The 18,330-nt window shown below is 33.6% G+C and overlaps 3 protein-coding genes across 3 annotated transcripts; 1 reads left to right on the forward strand and 2 right to left on the reverse strand.

The window, feature by feature from the left end:
- Window positions 1-276: 276 nt before the first annotated feature.
- Window positions 277-1,448, forward strand: LOC130803465 (uncharacterized). Its single transcript, XM_057667571.1, has one exon. The coding sequence runs from the start codon at window positions 304-306 to the stop codon at window positions 1,345-1,347; it is 1,044 nt and encodes a 347-aa protein (XP_057523554.1). The 5' UTR covers window positions 277-303; the 3' UTR covers window positions 1,348-1,448.
- Window positions 1,449-3,651: 2,203 nt separating this feature from the next.
- On the reverse strand, window positions 3,652-9,199 carry LOC130803466 (ER membrane protein complex subunit 7 homolog). Its single transcript, XM_057667572.1, has 7 exons — window positions 8,990-9,199; window positions 8,820-8,863; window positions 5,169-5,277; window positions 4,747-4,810; window positions 4,557-4,673; window positions 4,358-4,466; window positions 3,652-3,888 (listed from the first exon to the last, which is right to left on the reverse strand). Exons 1-7 carry the CDS (start codon window positions 9,082-9,084, stop codon window positions 3,791-3,793), a joined length of 636 nt encoding a protein of 211 aa, XP_057523555.1. The 5' UTR covers window positions 9,085-9,199; the 3' UTR covers window positions 3,652-3,790.
- Window positions 9,200-10,210: 1,011 nt separating this feature from the next.
- On the reverse strand, window positions 10,211-18,019 carry LOC130803467 (uncharacterized vacuolar membrane protein YML018C-like). Its single transcript, XM_057667573.1, has 8 exons — window positions 17,501-18,019; window positions 14,170-14,550; window positions 13,680-13,897; window positions 12,664-12,734; window positions 12,462-12,563; window positions 12,087-12,204; window positions 11,862-11,997; window positions 10,211-10,950 (listed from the first exon to the last, which is right to left on the reverse strand). Exons 1-8 carry the CDS (start codon window positions 17,579-17,581, stop codon window positions 10,888-10,890), a joined length of 1,170 nt encoding a protein of 389 aa, XP_057523556.1. The 5' UTR covers window positions 17,582-18,019; the 3' UTR covers window positions 10,211-10,887.
- Window positions 18,020-18,330: the final 311 nt, after the last annotated feature.

Raw genomic sequence — 18,330 nt, forward strand, 5'->3', positions numbered from 1 at the left:
CAGTCCAAATTTTTTTAAAAAAACTGCTGCCCAATACAATTTAAATTTCATTGTTTTTTTTATTTTTTTACCAATAAGCTACTTATATGGGCTCGTTTTACAATGAAAGGGTCACGTACAAGAAAAATAACTTCCCAGGCCTTGGCCCGGTTTGTACTCGCCAGTCGCCGCTCTTACCGCCTATAAAGCAGGAAACCTGACCAGTGGGCTATCCACTATAGTCTATATATATATATAAGTTTAGCCATTTTTCGAGTAAATATTATTTTTCGGCCGACAGGAAATCAAAAAATTCTATAAATAATGAGGTTTTCAGATTTGAAACTCTTTATTTGGAACGATACCGAGACAAACCACAAAAAAATACCATCTGATGAATCTATTTTCATCTTCAGAATCTCTGATCACAAAAACGACAAACTAGAAATTTTGGTCTTTGAATTCAAGCTTTCCTTACATAATCATGGAGGAAATTTATTGAAAAAAGTAATTTCGGCGCTTAAAATTTTAATCCCTAAATTAAGAGTATTACTCGCTCAACAAATCACCGATTTTATCAAAAGTTGCTTCCGCTTTCGTAGGGTTTCGTCGCCGAATCGCAACGCCGGCAATTCTTCAAAGCTGGTTTTTGTTGCGGATGTTGCCGTTAATGGTGACGATCTTGTTAATGATGATGATGATGCAAGTCGTAGTCCTGTATTTATATATCAAGCCGATGAAGTTCATTATAATACTCGTTCAATTAATCGAACAATTGATGTTGAGATTAACTTCGATTTTGATGTTGAAGAACAACAGCAACGAGAAAGACGTAATATCGAAACTCAAATCGGATCAATTTTAACTCAAGCTCAACGATCATTCACGGTGCTTAGTTCTATATTACCTTTTTTGAATGATGATTTTGGTGTCAATGAGGAGAACATTGATAATGCGATCGTTAATGAGGAAAATAGTATAGAATGTTGTGATGAAGAAGAAGTGAAGAATGTTCTTACAATTTTGAGGTCGCATTATAAAATCAAAGATAGAGTTCTCAGAACTTCGAAAAGGCTTGCAAACAAACGTAATCGCGATGAAATTGATTGTGAGAACAAAGTTCCAAATACATCACAGAGTTTATCGAAAATTAAACAAACGATTAGGTTTGCTACAGAAGAGGAATTGAGAGAAGATTGTACGTGTTCTATTTGCTTAGAAAATATGTCGAATGATGGGGATAATTTGAAAATTATCCGTTGTAAACATGTTTTTCATAGAAAGTGTTTATTAAAATGGCTTTCGAAGAAACAATCATGTCCTTGTTGTCGATCATATAGCTTCGTAGATGTATTTGTAAAGTATTAGTTGGTTTGGGTTATGTTTTTATTGATTTTTTTAATTTTATAGGATATTGGATATAGGATTATTCATTATAGGATTGAATTTGTTTTAGTTTGTTGAATTTATTAAAGTTTTTCTACTGGGGTTTATTTTTGTTTTTATTGAATTTAGAAAATTTTACCAAAAGGATTTTAGGTGGTTTTTTTAAAAAATTTTGACTTTTGTTTATTTTTAAAAAATATCCCCTATCACAACATGACAAATTTATAAGAAAAAAAAATAAACTGAAAAACTAATAACACAACCTTCGACCTCAGGAGAGGTTTTGAGCATTTTCAACAAGTTCGATTACACATGATCCTAAACAATTGGAGGCATCAATATAAATTTATGTAAAATATGTTGTTTAAAGATACAAAATTATTAGAAATATATCATAATTTTTGAAATTACATGGTCTTTAAAAACTTTTTAATTTTTGCTTCGGCCTATCTCATACTCAAGCCATCACCCACCGTTCCACTCTCCTAACCAGTCCTCCCCCCCCAAAAAAAAAACCATCTTCTTTGAAATCCACCTTTGGTTTTTTTTAAAAAAAGTTAATAAAGACTAGCAAATTATAATGTGACAATTGACACGTGTTTTTTTTAAACAACAAAATCGGCTACTATAAGTCTACAAGTAAGAAAAATAAGAACGTTCTTTAAAAGAACACGTGAGGAAAGGCAAATATTTCTAAAATAAATAAAAGATTGGATTTTTAAAAGAAAATCACCTAAATTTTTATGTTGCGATTTGATCAAAATTTAAAATAGCTATATTTAGAAGTTAGTTATTTTTGTAAGTTATTAGTTAGTAATAAGTTAGTTACTTAGTGGTTATTAGAAACAAGTGGTGTACTTGGTGGGTCAAATAGTGGGATCATGCTCCCATGATTTTAGTTAATTATAATTATTTTAATATTTATCACTCTACTATTCTTATTATCTTTGCTTTTGCCCAACATAGTGGTTTCAAGAGATAATGTTTACGACTAGGGATAAAGAGGTTTAAAGAAAAGGGATGAGTTAGAGTAGATGAGAGCAATAAAAAAGTAAAAATTGGTGAGAAATGCATTAAAGAATGGAAAAAAAAAATCGATGATGAGAAAGAAACAATGATACAAGTTTCATTGAAAAAATTTATTCTAAATTTAGGTGATAATGTGCACCGCAAAGAGAAATTTTCTAAACAATCTTTAGATGGTGATAATGTGCATCAGTGCATCAACATAATTATGATGATGGTGAGAATGTACAGTAAATGGAGAGAAGGGCTCCAATTAGTTAACTGTTGGTGATAATTTATTCATATTTTTTTTAATTTTTAGATATTTTAAATCAAAGGGTTATGTTGTAAAATTGATTCAAAATTAAGTTGCTATTAATTAGGAGCATTTATTAGTTAGTTACTTAACTTTAGGAACTATTAGCTTAATGTCTTATTAATAGGATAATTAAGTTAATGTTTTCCTATTTTTAGCTAATTAGTTATTTATATTTTCTAGTACTTTAAAGCTTGTTGTATACTTGAAATTATCATGATGAATGCAAGTAACAAGCATTTTGTCTTCACTTTTTTCTCTTCTTAATTTTCTTCTAATTATTCTTATAGTACTAACTAACATTTAAAAAGTAAATTTCCTTGTCTATTATACTTTATGGATCAATTGTGACATTTTCAAAGTGATCAAATCTTTAAGTGATCAATTAAGACCTTAAAGTGATTAATTATATAGATTAATTATAACATCAGAGCGGACAACTTTACTTGATAACTAACAAGCTTTAAAAAAATCAATTACAACCTAAGATTATCATTTTAAAGTTTATAGTGCTAAATTATAAGTCATCATCTGTATAGTGATTTATAACTTATAATCTTAAACGAGTCCATTCTTGATAACGAACAAGTTTTAGAAAATCAATTACAACCTAAAGTAATCAATTTAAAATTTATAGTGCTAAGTTATAAGTCATCACCTGTATAATGATTAATAACTCAAATCTTAAACGAATCCATTATAACCTTAAAAGGATTAATATAATGTTAAAGTGATCAATTCTAACATAATATATTATAGATGCTCAGTTATAACTTTTTAAAGTCATTAATTTTGATTTTAAAAGTATTAATTATGATCTTAAATGGATCCAATTAGTAATCATATATTGTAAAAATTAAAATTGAGCTATTCTACGAATGGTTTCACCGTAAAGTGGTCTCTCGCAAGACTTGATCTTTATTTGTTACCTATCGTCAATCAGATTTTCTAGTCACAAGATAATATTACGAGCAGTTAAACAAATAACAAATAACGAATAATCTTTAAACAAAAAGGAAACGAAATAAAATCTGTACTTTCCTACATCTCAAATAATATTGATAATTTTAGAGTCCTATATAAATATAAAAAATAAATATGATGTTAGTTTCTTTGAGCAGTAGCACCACCCAAAAAGTTTGCCAAAGAGGGAACTCCTTGATTCCTCATTTGCTCTTGAGCTTGTCTCATTTCTTCAGGATCTGCAACCAACGAAACGTACAAATATTACGTATTTAACAAAGATTTGGTTTATCAATGTTAAATACGTAAACTTATAGCCTATCAATATCCAAATTATTCGCTTTTTCGATACTCATATTCAACGGGGTATGTGTCCAAGGGTCAAATACGATTCATTTACGAAAAAGTTCTAAATTTTTGTACAAAATGAAGTGTACAAGTGTTCTACCCATGTTAGAATGTTGCGAACTCGTGACGTAAATCTAAAAGTCTGACCGGGGTTCGCAGTGGTGAAGAAACTGGATTGGAAAAAAGAGGGATTTCGGGACCATAGGTTTGGAACATAGTATATGGCATGGATTTCCGGCTACATGCCTATAATAGTTGTTTACTTCTCATCGTTTTCAAGAAGACAAGCAGTAAGTTTACGTATGTCACAAATTGATGCAAAACAAAATAAATGAACATTAGAGTTGAGAGTAGACTTACCCATGTTTTCCATGAGCTTGGGCATCACGAAAACTACGAGCAGCATGAAGCCAACCATTAGACCCATGGGGCTCTTCACAAGCGACAATGGTGAAAAGGGTTCCCTTTTCTGTGGGAAGAAACCGCATAACCCATTATAAGAACTGTATCCATGAAATGCCGTCTACACGAAAAAAAAAAACACAAGTTTGTCGTGTACCTCGTAATAATACTCTTCTCTTAGAGGCTCCAAAGCCAATTCAGTAAGACCTCTTCTGGTTTCGGTCAGGGCAGCCTGAACTTTTCCGGGGTTTCTTGCACTGACATCAACACGAACCTACACAAATAACAAGGTAAGAGAGCACATAATTACCCAAAGCTTTTAAGGGAAAAAACAGGAATGTTCATACCGGAGAAAAGAAATAGCCGGTTGCAGCCACTTCGATAAGATGAGTACCGGCTGGCACATTATGGCTATAAGCATGGTCAAGGAATACTCGGTAATGCACAAGACAAGCGACAACTAGAAAATACGCAAGCCACTAACATGTTTGTAAATTCTATGAATGAATGGCTATTTCATCAACTTATAGAAGGATTCGCGAAAGATTACTAGATAGTATGTTTCGTAGCATATTTGAGTGGCTGCAGCAGTGTTACATGATTCGCTAATCACTTTGCGAATCGCGAATCGAAAAAAGCAATACAAAGGCGAACTAGCTAGCGAATCATGTTTCACTAGGCTGCAGTCTTGGACATCTATAATCCTATAATACAAAGTAAGCAATACAAACACACACATTCAAATCATCAAATCACTATGGTAGGATACAATGAAAAATATCCATCTGGTCTCAAAAATGTGACCCTTTCACCACCATTGAGTAACACTTTGATATTGGATATCTTTGCGGGTAAACCATAATCTCTAGCGCCAAAATCTGCAAGGAAAATCGACAGTCAATTATTAGATCATTCAAAAAAAATTGTGAAAGAAACATCACCATAAAAGAAAGGTAGGATATAGAACATATTCCTTGTGTGTATTAACCATGAACAAATGCAAGTAAGAAAGGTGCAATATAATTTATTCATCATAAAATCATAAACAATGAAGACTCAATTGCTTAGTCTACTAAACAGTCAAGGAAATACGGTATATTATTGACAGTTTCGATCATAAAGTACGTAAATTTCCATTTCATCAAGTTCCAGGTTTTATGTTGTGCAACTAGCTTACCTTGTGTTGTTGTGTCGAGCAACACCCCTCAAAAAGGATCACCCCAAAATTGGAGGGGATCTAAACCGGCAGTAAGGCTTGACTAGAGCCCTCCCACGCATGCATGATAAACATGTTTGCTGGCATTGGGGTAATAATACAGTTAAACACCAACAAAATGTAAGGTTGTGTACACCTGACACCCCATACCCCACCTAGGTGGGAACCACTATCGGGGTTATGGAATGGCATCTAGCTCACCTTGAGTGTCTAAGGTTTATTGCATGGAATACATTTGATGTTTCACTAGCAGCACCTCTGCTCTTAAGTACCTCATTTTATGTCTTGTTCTAAGGTTTTATCTTCTCCATAGTGTGGCAAAGAAATGAACATTTCAATTTGACCTCTTTCTTTTGACAAGCGATAAAAGAATCTAGGTAAATAACTTAGCTTGACTGCTGAACACCTCAATGAAACTACCTAAGAAAAATACCTTCAATTAATTCTCTTGAGTCTTAATCTGGAACTAATTGGACACAAGTTTTTTCTACTCCACTATTGCATTTCAAAAGTCAGTATACACTCGCTGATGGTCGAAATAAAGCTTAGCAATACCTCCAGTCTATGGTAAATAACTATAAGAATTTGTTTTGAGAATGGACCTTTTAAGATATTATGGTTGTGAGAAGAGACCCAAAAAATATTGATTGCCAATAGGAACCTTATATATATGTCCACTCTTCCCTGTTTTCTTTTTCCTTTTGTTTCCTTCTTCCTTTTCATTAATCCTCAACCCTTTCCTTCGTTGATTTTAAACTATTAATTGTATCATTGGTTAATTGTCTAACTCCCCCTAGCTTTAACGCCTCACATCACATTAATGCTAAAAAACATCCATTCAATAAAAGAAAAAAAAAAACACACCCATTTGCACAAATCATAGACTCCCAAGAAAATTAACACTAATCCACAACCCACTTTCAGAAATCCAAACTCGGTACAGTTTCAATACCGTTTAAGTTTTTTGTATTTCGTCTATTTTTTAAACAGAATAATCAACCCGCGTTTGGAAAGAAGGTTTAATATAAATACTTCAGTACATATTCTTAAAAACCAAAATGAAATACCAAAACCACTATGTATGGTTTCAACTTTATTATTGTGGTTTAATTTCATCAATAGAGATTTCAATCCTAATAAAGCAATTCTATATCTGAAGATTGCCAAATCAGAATCATTCTAGTGTATCTGCATTTGGTACTTCCTATTAAGTGTGGACTGTAAATGGTCAGAATTGGAGCTTGCCAACGAAAATTGATTGTCGGCAACTACAAAATGTGTTTACCATGGAAGAACACTTGGAAATTTCCCATCACTCAACATTATCGTTGAAAAAGATGACGTTAACGGGTGCTCCATTAATGAAGTGCTTTAGTGAACTTTTTTCCTGAGAATTTGATGGGTGAAAGTTTTAACCTTACATCAATAGTCACCCAACTCACTACATTCCTCTTTTTCTATCTCTTAATTTCTGCGATTTTATTAGAGGGAGGATTTAACAAAGAGGTCAGTTTTCCATTAATTGTTTGTTTGGGAAAAAGTAGTATTTTTAACTAGTTAAACTTTCAAAAAAAAAATTTCAGAGATAAAACTAAAATTAGTTTTTGGTTTTCATATAACTAAGAACAAAAACAAGAATACCGAACAAGCCCTCAGCTAATCAACTTATTCAAAGTACATCACACGAATGAACAAGCATCAAATCAAAGTAATGATTAAACCGATTAGAATCATTTCAAGAATATCAAAGAGCAGGCTTAAAGTAAGTAAATAGTAAGGGATATTGAGGGATTTACAGAAGTTGTGGTGACCCAAATAAGAAAAAATGAGAAATACCAATGAAATTGGGATATTTTGGAGTTATAGGTAAGAAAGTCACCAAAGTTTCCCTCATTCACCCTTTTCCCTCTCCTGAATAAGACTCGTGCATTCAAAGCTTCCCTTATAAATACAACTTTTGGAGTTAATTGATGGGGTTTGTGAATAGAGGAATGAAATTTAAATCAAGAATGTGAGGAACTATAGAAAATCAAGAGGGCATAGGGTTTGAGGGTGGGTGAATGGGTAGCTCAATTAGTAGTGCACGTACTTTAATTTTCCAATCACGCACTATTAATACTCACTTTCAATATCTAGATGAAGCAAAAGCTAGTATTACTCCAATCTTCTTAAATATCTTCGCATATTTCATTGGATGATTCAAGTGGAGTGGCATTACTTAGGGTATTCTTTGATCCTATAGCTAGTTTCTTAATTTTCTGTTCTTCTGTTTATTCTTAGCTTCATGTTTGTCCTTTGCTTTTTCCATCATTTGTTCTACTTCATGGCCTTTCCCCTCATGCAAACGAAAAATACAAAGACATAGCTACCAATTACCATGTGATGCCTACCATAAGAAAACTTGGCCTCTGCAAGCTCACTCTTCCAAATACACCTTCATTAGTCATAAACTAAAGTCATTCAATTATCAACTTATCAACACTTCAAACGTTCAATAAACCATAGCAACATCCCGATGCCATTTGAGCAACTGATTTATACTTATCTTTGTGCATCATATCTCCCCAAAACACAAATATAAACAGAAAAATACATTAAAAAAGAACGAGAAAGTGTATTCTTCTCAAAATAAGTCAAATCCACCTCACACAAAAGGAACTAAGGCATTTAAATTATAATGAATCAACCAGTAGACCAAGTATGGTTTCTTATCTCGATAAGGCCAAATATTTATGGTTCTTTGATTTAGGATTATAATGGACTCTATCGGATTTTAATGGACTAAATTAAAATGTCTCATTAAACAACTTTTTGTTATCACTAAAACGGCTATGTTTGTTACATCCGAGCATTTCAAACCCTCGGCTCAGTCGAATTGGGGTAATGGAATGTTGTAAATAACTACACCAAATGAGCCCATTGTTATCTTACATATAATCATTAGCTTCTAACAATCCAAATTATCATTAAAATGACCTCAATAAATTCAAATGAATCAACCTAAAATTATAATCTCATGTTCTATGATTACCTAATCAATACCTAATCAGACCCCAAAAAGACTCGATCTTTTCATACAAAAAACAATCCAATTAACCCAACAATAATTCAGAGTTGGAGGGAGTCACAATTCACAACTGAAAACACATAAAATAATTTTAAAAAACAAAAAAAAGGAAAGAAAAAGGATAACAAGATTCATACTTGGGATTTTTACACGACCAGTAATGGTGAATCCATCATTCGTCCTGAAAAAACATAGCAATCATCAGAATATTAGAAATTATATGGACTATGAGTAGATCTCAAATATATCTTATTGCTCTCAAAAAGAACAATTAAATAATGGAAAGCAAAGTAAAAAAAAAGCGAACCCAGATGAGAAAGCCAATGAGGAAGGTAGAATTAGGGATAAACAAAGGTGAAGAGAGAGAAACAGAAGGCTCTTGGATCTGCCCATCGACGCCATTAGAGAAAAGCTTGAAGAAGTCAAGCCGCTTCTAAGCAAGAGCACTACTACTTGAATATGTTGACGAAGAGATAACCGGAACTTTTGGCCCGATGTTCAGTTACTATTTTGGAACACAAATTTACGTAAGGAGCCGATTTATTATATATTTTTTAAAATATTATAAGTAGGAATTAAGAATACAATAAATAAGTATTAAGAATAATATAAGTAAATATTAAGACTTTGGTAGGTAGATATTAATTTTTAATGGATTGGATTTGAGATATGTCTCTTAAAGAGACGGTCTCTCAAAAGACTAATTGATTTTAAAATTAGTTTTGATTTGGTGTATTCACACTAGGAAAGGAAATACAAGAAAAAAAAATTAAGAGTAAATATTATTGTTCAAGTTTGTTTTAGTTTTTTTTTTTTTAATTTTTTTAATTGATGAGTAGGGTAGAAAATCTTTAAATACTCGGAGAAAAAATTATTCGGGAAATTACACATGGTAGCCCTAAGGTACTGGGTTTTCCACGTGGTAACCAAGTTTTTTATAAATCTATATGGTAATTATGAGATTTATCCAATTTATTTTCCGTGACTTTTCTACTCAAAAATCTATTTAATTCTTTTACCAAAAATAATTGCATCAGAAACTTATATTTCCCCAAAAACACAAATTCTAACTTTTTCATCTTTTCCCAATCACATTTTAGGATTTATGTTTTGGGGACAAACCTCATGATTATTACGTGAATTTTAAAAAACTTTGATTACCACGTGGAAAACCCAATATCTCAGGATTACCATGTAAAATTTTTCAAATTATTCTTTGCTACATAAGAAAGTCTAGGATAAATTTAATGTATATAAATTTAACATTTATCACTCTACATACATTTCTTACTCATCACTCCACTAAATCTAACATCTTAAATTTTTCCTTTTTTGCATATTTAGTAGGCATTTTGAGTTTGTTTTGATATGATTTTGATCCAATTTATACTTTGAGGCGAAACTTTGATTAGTTGTAGTGTTAGTATATTTGAAGAATGTGATTATTTAGGAGTAATAGAGATAACGAACCTGCTATAAGTAAGTTGGGAGTTGATTTGAAATATATATTTTCTTTACATAAATGCATGGTCAATTTCAAAAAGCCCATATCACTCAATATACACATGATTTTGAATTGATTCAAGCTGCAAATTAAATTTCAAGATGTTAGCTTTCAAACACCACCTTACACGCTTCATTCCGATAACCAAGCAAGAAATAACAATCATGTGAAATTTATTGCACACATCAGAATACCGCAAACATCAGGATGGTTCGAATTGGTATGATCACGATCATGTCGAATTTAAACGATCCCTACGATAGAAAGAGCATAACACCGATTCTACTCGATTGGAGTAATTTAAATCGTAGAATCACACGATTCTACGATCCGATCGAGATTCTATCAACATTGGGTGTAGGGTTGTTGTCCAAATAAGAACATACATAGTAACTTTCAACACAAAATTGACTAGAATTTTATTTCCTAAATAAACATAGGCAATGTATATACAAAAACGGTGCAAGAACCATACAGAAACTGGACATTTTTTCCTTTTTTGGTTAACCAATCTTGACTATCAATTTTCACATTTCATGAAAACAAGAATTACAGTACAATCCTTTTGTTCTTTCTATTCTGTGTAAATGGCCGTCGATAACCCCCTAAGGGTGCTCCTTTTTATGACGATTCTCGCCCAAAGAACAAAGCTGATGACGAGAGAAAGAATATAAGAATGCGCTAACGTATTTCCAGCAGATTTATAACCCCAGCTTCTTTGAGAACCAATCCGAAAGATTAGCAATTACGAAACCACCAAAGACCTGCAAAATTACACGTTTTCAAGAAACAGTATGGTTATTAAATTTAAAGCTACGAAGAGTATGTATAGTGTATACAAACTTGATGTTTCAAATAGGTACCCGGATAAATCGGGTCACGGGCTGTTAAAGTAGATACCCGACTAACTGGGTACCCGGTTTTTCAGGTACCGGAAATGCTGGGTAACCCGGTTATAAACACCCCTTGCCGTGCAAAGTTGTGATACACAAAGTCATACAAAGAAGTCCGAATAGGTGGTAAGAATTGGTGAAGGAAATTAATGATTGAGATCTCCATTTTTCATACGTCGACTTGAACATTCAGATGGGCATTCCGACCCAACTTCAAATGAATTTCATAATCCTCTAACTAGAATCTTAAACAGAAAAGGGCAGTGGAAATGAAGTTCTAAAGATTTATCAGACCAAGGTAAGGTACGATTCAATAGTTTTCTCATTTGATATCATCAAGAAAAAGAGGAACGTTAAAACAGTAACACATAAGAATCAGGTCTTGTCTCCGTCAGAGAGCAGGTACCACTTTTCAAAGAAAGGTCCTGAGTTTGATTCTCGCCTAGCCCAACTCCCCCTTCCCTTAACCTACCATGTACAGAGAAAAACACAAGCACAATGTGTCGAGCTCAATAGGGAACCAGAAGTGTGGACGTCAACCCATATGTGGATAGACCAGTCAAATTTTGACCCGACTCAGAAACCCGATCAACCCCCAGTCCAAAACCCACGGGGCCAATTGATTTAATAGGTCTATATGTGGGTTATGCACAAACTAGAGACCAAACATTTCTTCTTCAAAGGTATAATTTTGGAGTGTATATGATCATGACGATCTAACTGTAAATGCACTCAAATTCATAGAATGCCAAATAAAACTGACATTTGATTTTCAAATTTACCTGGATGGAGCCAAGAACATATACAGCGGAGTAATGCCGACCATGTATAACCATGTCAGCCAACATTGCAAGTGGAATTGTGAGAGACATTCCCAAAGTTGCAACCAATGGAGTTGTCCATACGACAGATAATGCCCTGATAAAAATAGTTGCACACTTGGTTAAGAGAAAAATCAAGACTTGAGCTATTATTTGAAAGAATTTCGGAATTGGTCGAGTTGATACCAGAAGTAATCAGAGAGAACACTTCCAATAAGTCCATTGGCAAGAACTACTTCATCTGTTTTAGCAGAGTGCGGAATTGTGAACTTCGGTTCAATTCCTAAAATTGTTAATGGCCATACTGGAAAAGAAATAACAGAATATTGTCACTCAACTGGACCAGTGAATATAAAACATAGGCTCATAGAGATGGCAACGGGAAGGATCTGGACCGGGTCTAAGTTGACCCGGATCCATATCCGTTGTTAAAAGGAGGATCTGGATCCACGGGTCCAATAATCCAGGACCCAAGTCCGGATTCACGGATCCAATATCGGGTCCGGGTACAGAATATACAATGGAAATCGTATCATATAAAAAGATAGGAAGCTCTCTTACCAAGCCACCAAAGGGCTACAAGAGTGAAGAATCCTATGTATCCGAAAAGTTTCTGAACGTCCACCTTCCCTCCTTCCTCACCAGCATACTTCTTCAACAGCACTGAATATATTACAAATGGGATAGTAAGCATTCCACGGGAAACGCATCAAGATTCAAGGCTAGCAATAATAAAAGCTGCGTTCAAAATCTAGCGTCGTACCAGTGAATAGCCCATATGACATAGCTGAGAGAAGCCCAAAAAGATCCCCCACAAGTGAACGTTCTCCATCGCTGGAAGAAACAGTTTCAACTGTCATAAATTAACCCAAATTACAAAAACTGAAAAGTACACTAGAGGAAACATGAAGTAGAAATCCATGTAGGCCTCAATGCCAAACGAGATTGTTTAATGAGTCATTTTACTATAAGTCCACTATATAAAGGGTCACAATAGAAAAGCGATAGCAATTATTATAACAAGATGTCAGAATAAATTACTCTCATTTTGGAAGTAAATCGATAAATAAATCAAAACTTCATATTACTCTAGACGATAGTAACTAGTACCCCTTTGGAAGAGGGGCAACACCATGGTAGCAAACTAAGGAGGACAAGGAGTATTTTACATATGCACCATCATATTCGTTCAAATGAATTTTCCCCTAATTGATTTCCTCAATCCAATGACTTGAGAGTGACATCACCAATGGCAAGGTTTGATTTATGTTCATGATGAACTAAGAAGAGGCTTCTAGCAACTAAAGGAATGATAAAAATGTCCATAGAGAGTAAAATCATCGAAACATTGTTGATGTTTTAACGGATAACATTGTTGGTATTGATAATACTCGCAAAAACTACTTCATATTGAAATATTGGATTCAATTATAAATGACAATGTGCATGCAATTTTGACTTACGCTCATTGTTATTGACAAATTAAAATAGATGTTCTTGTAATGTACATGTTAAGTTTAGTTGGACTTACTGTTAATGCCAACATATAAACGGGAAAACACAAGGCGCACACACTTCATAAGCCAAGAAGATATATACCATCCCAAAACCATATGACAATGGGAGAAGGGCTCCAATAACTTATAAAGTGTGTACACCATCTTTAATTTTTCGATATGGGATAAACCATCCCAACAGTATAGCATCCACAAATCATTTAATGCAATTAAATGCCTAGCAATTAGGTCAACAGAAATCGAGCAACTTCAGAAAAGTTACCTTGAACTATTAAGTTGTGACTCATCAGCGGCCCAAGTTTTTCCCAGAGTTGTCATAACAACACCGGCCATGCTAACAAAGACAGCAACAACCTTTGCCATGTTCAGTGAATCCTCTCCAAGGAGTACTCCAATGAATAGGGTAAAAAGTCCGGAAGTAGAGGATAAGACTGTCGTACTTGCAACACTAGTACGAGCAAGGGCCGCATTTGAGAGATACTACAAGAAATGAAATTGTTGCATCATAAAATCTTTGTACAAAACTGATCCGGGAAACAGATTAGATGTATCAACAACATGATTCTCTTCCATAATACTAGCTCCCATGTGCAAACTTCTTATAGAAATTTGAAATCTAGTAGAAACAAAATTCATTTCTAATTGAAAAAGTTAAAAAAAAAACTTCTTTCGGACGAAAATAGTTTCATTCAACCACACAACCAGCAAAATCACCCAAACAGAAGGTTCAAGCTGCAGAAAGTATTTGTTACCTCAACTGCGAACCAAAGAGGAGCAAGGTATAAACCATATCGAACAATGTCCCATTTTGTGGGCTCCCTGTCTTGTTTCCTTAAACCCTCATCAAGGAATGGTTTTTCTTCTTGCAAAGAAAGGTTCAAATCACTGCCCTTTTTTGTAAGATTCCCCTCGAGGTCCATTGAACAGATTTTCTGCTCAACATATTTCAGAGGAGAATCCAGTATGTCCACAGAATCTTTTACAGTTTCAGCCAGCATCCCGCTCCTTGATGAGCAACTTTTCATTTTACGGTAAAAACAATCTTTCAAAAAGGATATGGGAAGGTAAACGACCATTAAAGATGCTCCAAGATATGTCACAGCAAATGGTTGTTTATATGCATTGTATATTCCCTGTATCACAGACAGATGTTCAGACAAGTGTGGACAAACATGCATCGATCATTTTGGCAGGCATTCGAAAAGACGTAATTCAGAGAGACAAGGACCTCATATATGCAAACGTGAATGCCAATTTCAAATTTGATTCATATATGTGTATAATCTAACTTTTGGCAGTGCAGAGAGCTCAAACAGAAATGCAAAATATGATTTCCGGACAAGGAAATAGATTAGGTAAAGTCTGAAAAAGTTTATTGAGTACACAACAGGAGTAGACCACAACTGACTATAAGGTGTTACCATATTTTCTTTGTTATCCTGCACCTACTTTAAGAATTGAGTGAGGACCTTCAACTATCACTCCACTCACCCTTCTTACAAGGCATCGGACCATCTTATTTCCGGAACCTAGTAACATCCTGTTTAATAAAGGATATGTTAACTGCATCGCCATGAAATTCGCGGATCGATTTCAAATAATAAAGTTAATGATTAACCCATATGCTGTAAAAGATGGCCAGTATAAAGCAGCATTCCATGCAGATATTTTTAACAGCTTGCTTGCATAAAATGATGTGGAGGGAAAAGCAGCGACGTCTTTTCCATAATTAGGTTAAAAATTAGTTGGGGTGAGGGAAAAGGAGGGATAGCATAAGGAAATATGTGCAGTGAATGAGTGAACAGAGAGAACATGCAGTATGGTCACATAACTCATACGTAATCAAGCACGTATAGTCTAAGCTTAGAACCATGATGTGGGAGAAGAGGACCCTATTCCACTCAACCATGATGTCTTGGGTTCTATAGAAGCATTCTTTTGACATTGCAAGTGGGAGTAGAGAACACAGAACTAGAAAATCTCGGACCTCAAACTTAATATCCTTAACAACAGAAATTACATCTTGACTTTGATTTCCTTCTAAATCTTCAAGATATCATTTATTGAAAAGAAGAGGGAACCTTTTCCTCTCCCTTCCAAATGTTAGCTCATGTCAATTGTTACCAGAACAAGAGAAAACACACTCTTTCCTTTCCCATTATCTTGAATTCCTTTTATTTATAGTACAAAAGCTTACACGAAATCGTACAAGCTGAGTTGTAAAGTAAATCTAGTACACTGATATCATAAAGGCATAAATCTGGTTAAGAATTATATGATGGCCTAGTCTATATTTGGTGGTAGGACAAGTGGAAAACCACATCAACCAGTTAGCATTTCACCATGACCGTTACTATGATAGGGCAAGGGTATTAATGAAAACTTAATGAGGAGACAAATAATGTTGTAACGGTGAAATATCATTGCAACTTTGAAATAATGTGCGTTGTATAACGCTCAACGCGGCGTTTTGATCGTGAAAATTCATGTCATTATATAACGAGATTGAACGTCGAGGCAAACTCTCAAACAAGTTATATAACAGGCATTACATAACGTAATGGGGAGTTTTATTCCATACTAAGGATCGCGATTTAGATTGCGGTCCTTCAATTTCCAAATGATTTTTAATTGAACATTTGTATGAGTTTTAGTAATTAAATTTCACTTTTAGGATTCTTAATTGCAATATATAATATATATTTAAGATATGCAAATCATATTTCTATCAAATTTTAGTTATTTTGTAGAATCATTCTCCCTCGTCCCATATAATATGTTATATTTTCCTTTTGTAGAAATCCAAAATAAATGTTATGCTTCTGATTCGTTGTATAATATCAAAACATGATAAACATCTAATATAGTAATAATTATGCATACGGAAAGAAAATATTTACATAAATGGTATTATCTTAATTTTATCAATTTCAAAAGGTCACAAATTATATGGGACGCAGGAATACAATTCTACAATTTAATCCTATAAGCCCTAGCCCACAAAATGAGGAATATTGACCCTAATAACTAAGGGTGTTCAAAACCGAATACTAGATCAATCCGATCCGAAAACCAGACATCCGATTTTTCGGATAGTAAAGACCTTTTATCTCGTTCCGATTCGGATCCAAAAATCTAGATATTCGGTTTATCTAATAGTAAAACCCTTGATCACATTCTGCTCCGGATGAATCGAATATCTGAAATTCGGATATTCGGTTTACCAGGGATCGGATACCGAAAATTGAGTTTTTTTTTAAGTTTGCGCTTTTGTGCACACAAACTTTTAAGCCCACTTCTCTTTTTTTTCCTTAATCGAACTTATTTTCTATACTTTGAAAAACAAATTATTATTAACAAATGAAGCAACTTAATTATTATTAACAAAATGGAAGATCGTATATCACATACACCTTGTAAGCCTTCCCAAAGCGTCCACCCGAACAGGTACTACCCAAAAATGGGAAGCACAGAAACAAATAGACTACAACCAAACTGATGCTCTCAAAAGACTTTGGTCAACCCATAGATCCCAGCTCAAAAAGTCAAAACCCTCTTGCCAAACAAATATTTAGATATAATTAGATAAATTTGCTACTGAGCTTATACACAAGCCGACTCGCATAAGAAGAGACTTGACTGATACAAATCCGAGGTTCATTTTAAAACCAATTGGTACAATCAGTATTAGAGGAATAGCTCATCAAGTATACTTATTAGTCAAGCTCTCTGTCATTTTTTGATGTGTGATCAAATGTGGTTTATTTTCCAACATAATTATAGCTTGATTTCCTCTAACCTAATGCAAAAACCCCTCTTCTCAAAAACAACAATTTGCAAAGTACAGCAATTAAATTTGCTGAAACATCAACTCTAATTATCAATTTAAACACAATTGCAAAAACCCATAACAATAAATCAGAAATTTGAGACAAAAAATTCAATTTGCAACAATTGGAAGCAAACCCATATAGACAATTCAATCAAATACTAATTTACCATAAACCCAATTAATAAATAGTTAGCAAATTGTAAAGAAAAAAAAAAGAAGGTGGACTTCAATTTGAAAACAAGAAAACAGACCTGGGTAACTTCAGCAGAGGAAACCCAGATGACAACAACAGTTCCTATGAGGACCAGTCCAGCATTATATTTCCAATTCATCACAAAAATTCAATGGAACCCAAAAACACAAATAATCTTCTTCAAGAGAACACAAGAAATGATCTAGTTCTAGTAAAAGGTAAGATCTTTGACAAAATTTATGACTTAAGACTAAAGAGGTTGCTGTAATGTACAGAAAAGGCAGCTGCAAGGTGTGAGATCTGGGGTTTTTCACAAGATAGAGAGAAGAATATGGCGAAATTTTGTACTCTAAATTAATTTTTTATTTGTTAGATGGGTTGCTTCAATTAGAAATTTGTGGGGTTTTCAAGTTGCCTTTGTGGGGAAGAGAGAAAGATTGAGAAAGAAAATTGGATGAAGAGGTTGAAGAATAAAGACTCAAGAGGTGGAGGGAAAGTGTAGTTGAAAATAAATTCTGGGTAGTTAAAATGGCTTCATTTTGCCTCTTTAAGTAGAGGGATGGATGTTAATTGATAGACATATTTTCATGTTTAGTAGAAAAATAAGAATTTGGATTGAAAATGAGGAGAAGGGGGTGGAAAAGGTTATTGTTATTTTTTTTTATTTTAAAAAATTGGAGGAATTTGGAATGATTAACTAAGATTTCATTTTAGCTCATGTTTGGTGCACCTTAAAAAATAAGTAATTAGTAAAATTAATTTAATTAAATCACTATATAGTGCCCGTGCGATGCACGACTTTATTAAAGTTACTGACATATTTGTATTACTTAAGAACTTAAAATTTTAAGAAATAAATTTTATATTATAGTTATATCTCATTTTACT

This window comes from Amaranthus tricolor, chromosome 17 (genome assembly GCF_026212465.1).
Source record: "Amaranthus tricolor cultivar Red isolate AtriRed21 chromosome 17, ASM2621246v1, whole genome shotgun sequence".
Classification (NCBI taxonomy): Eukaryota; Viridiplantae; Streptophyta; class Magnoliopsida; order Caryophyllales; family Amaranthaceae; genus Amaranthus; species Amaranthus tricolor.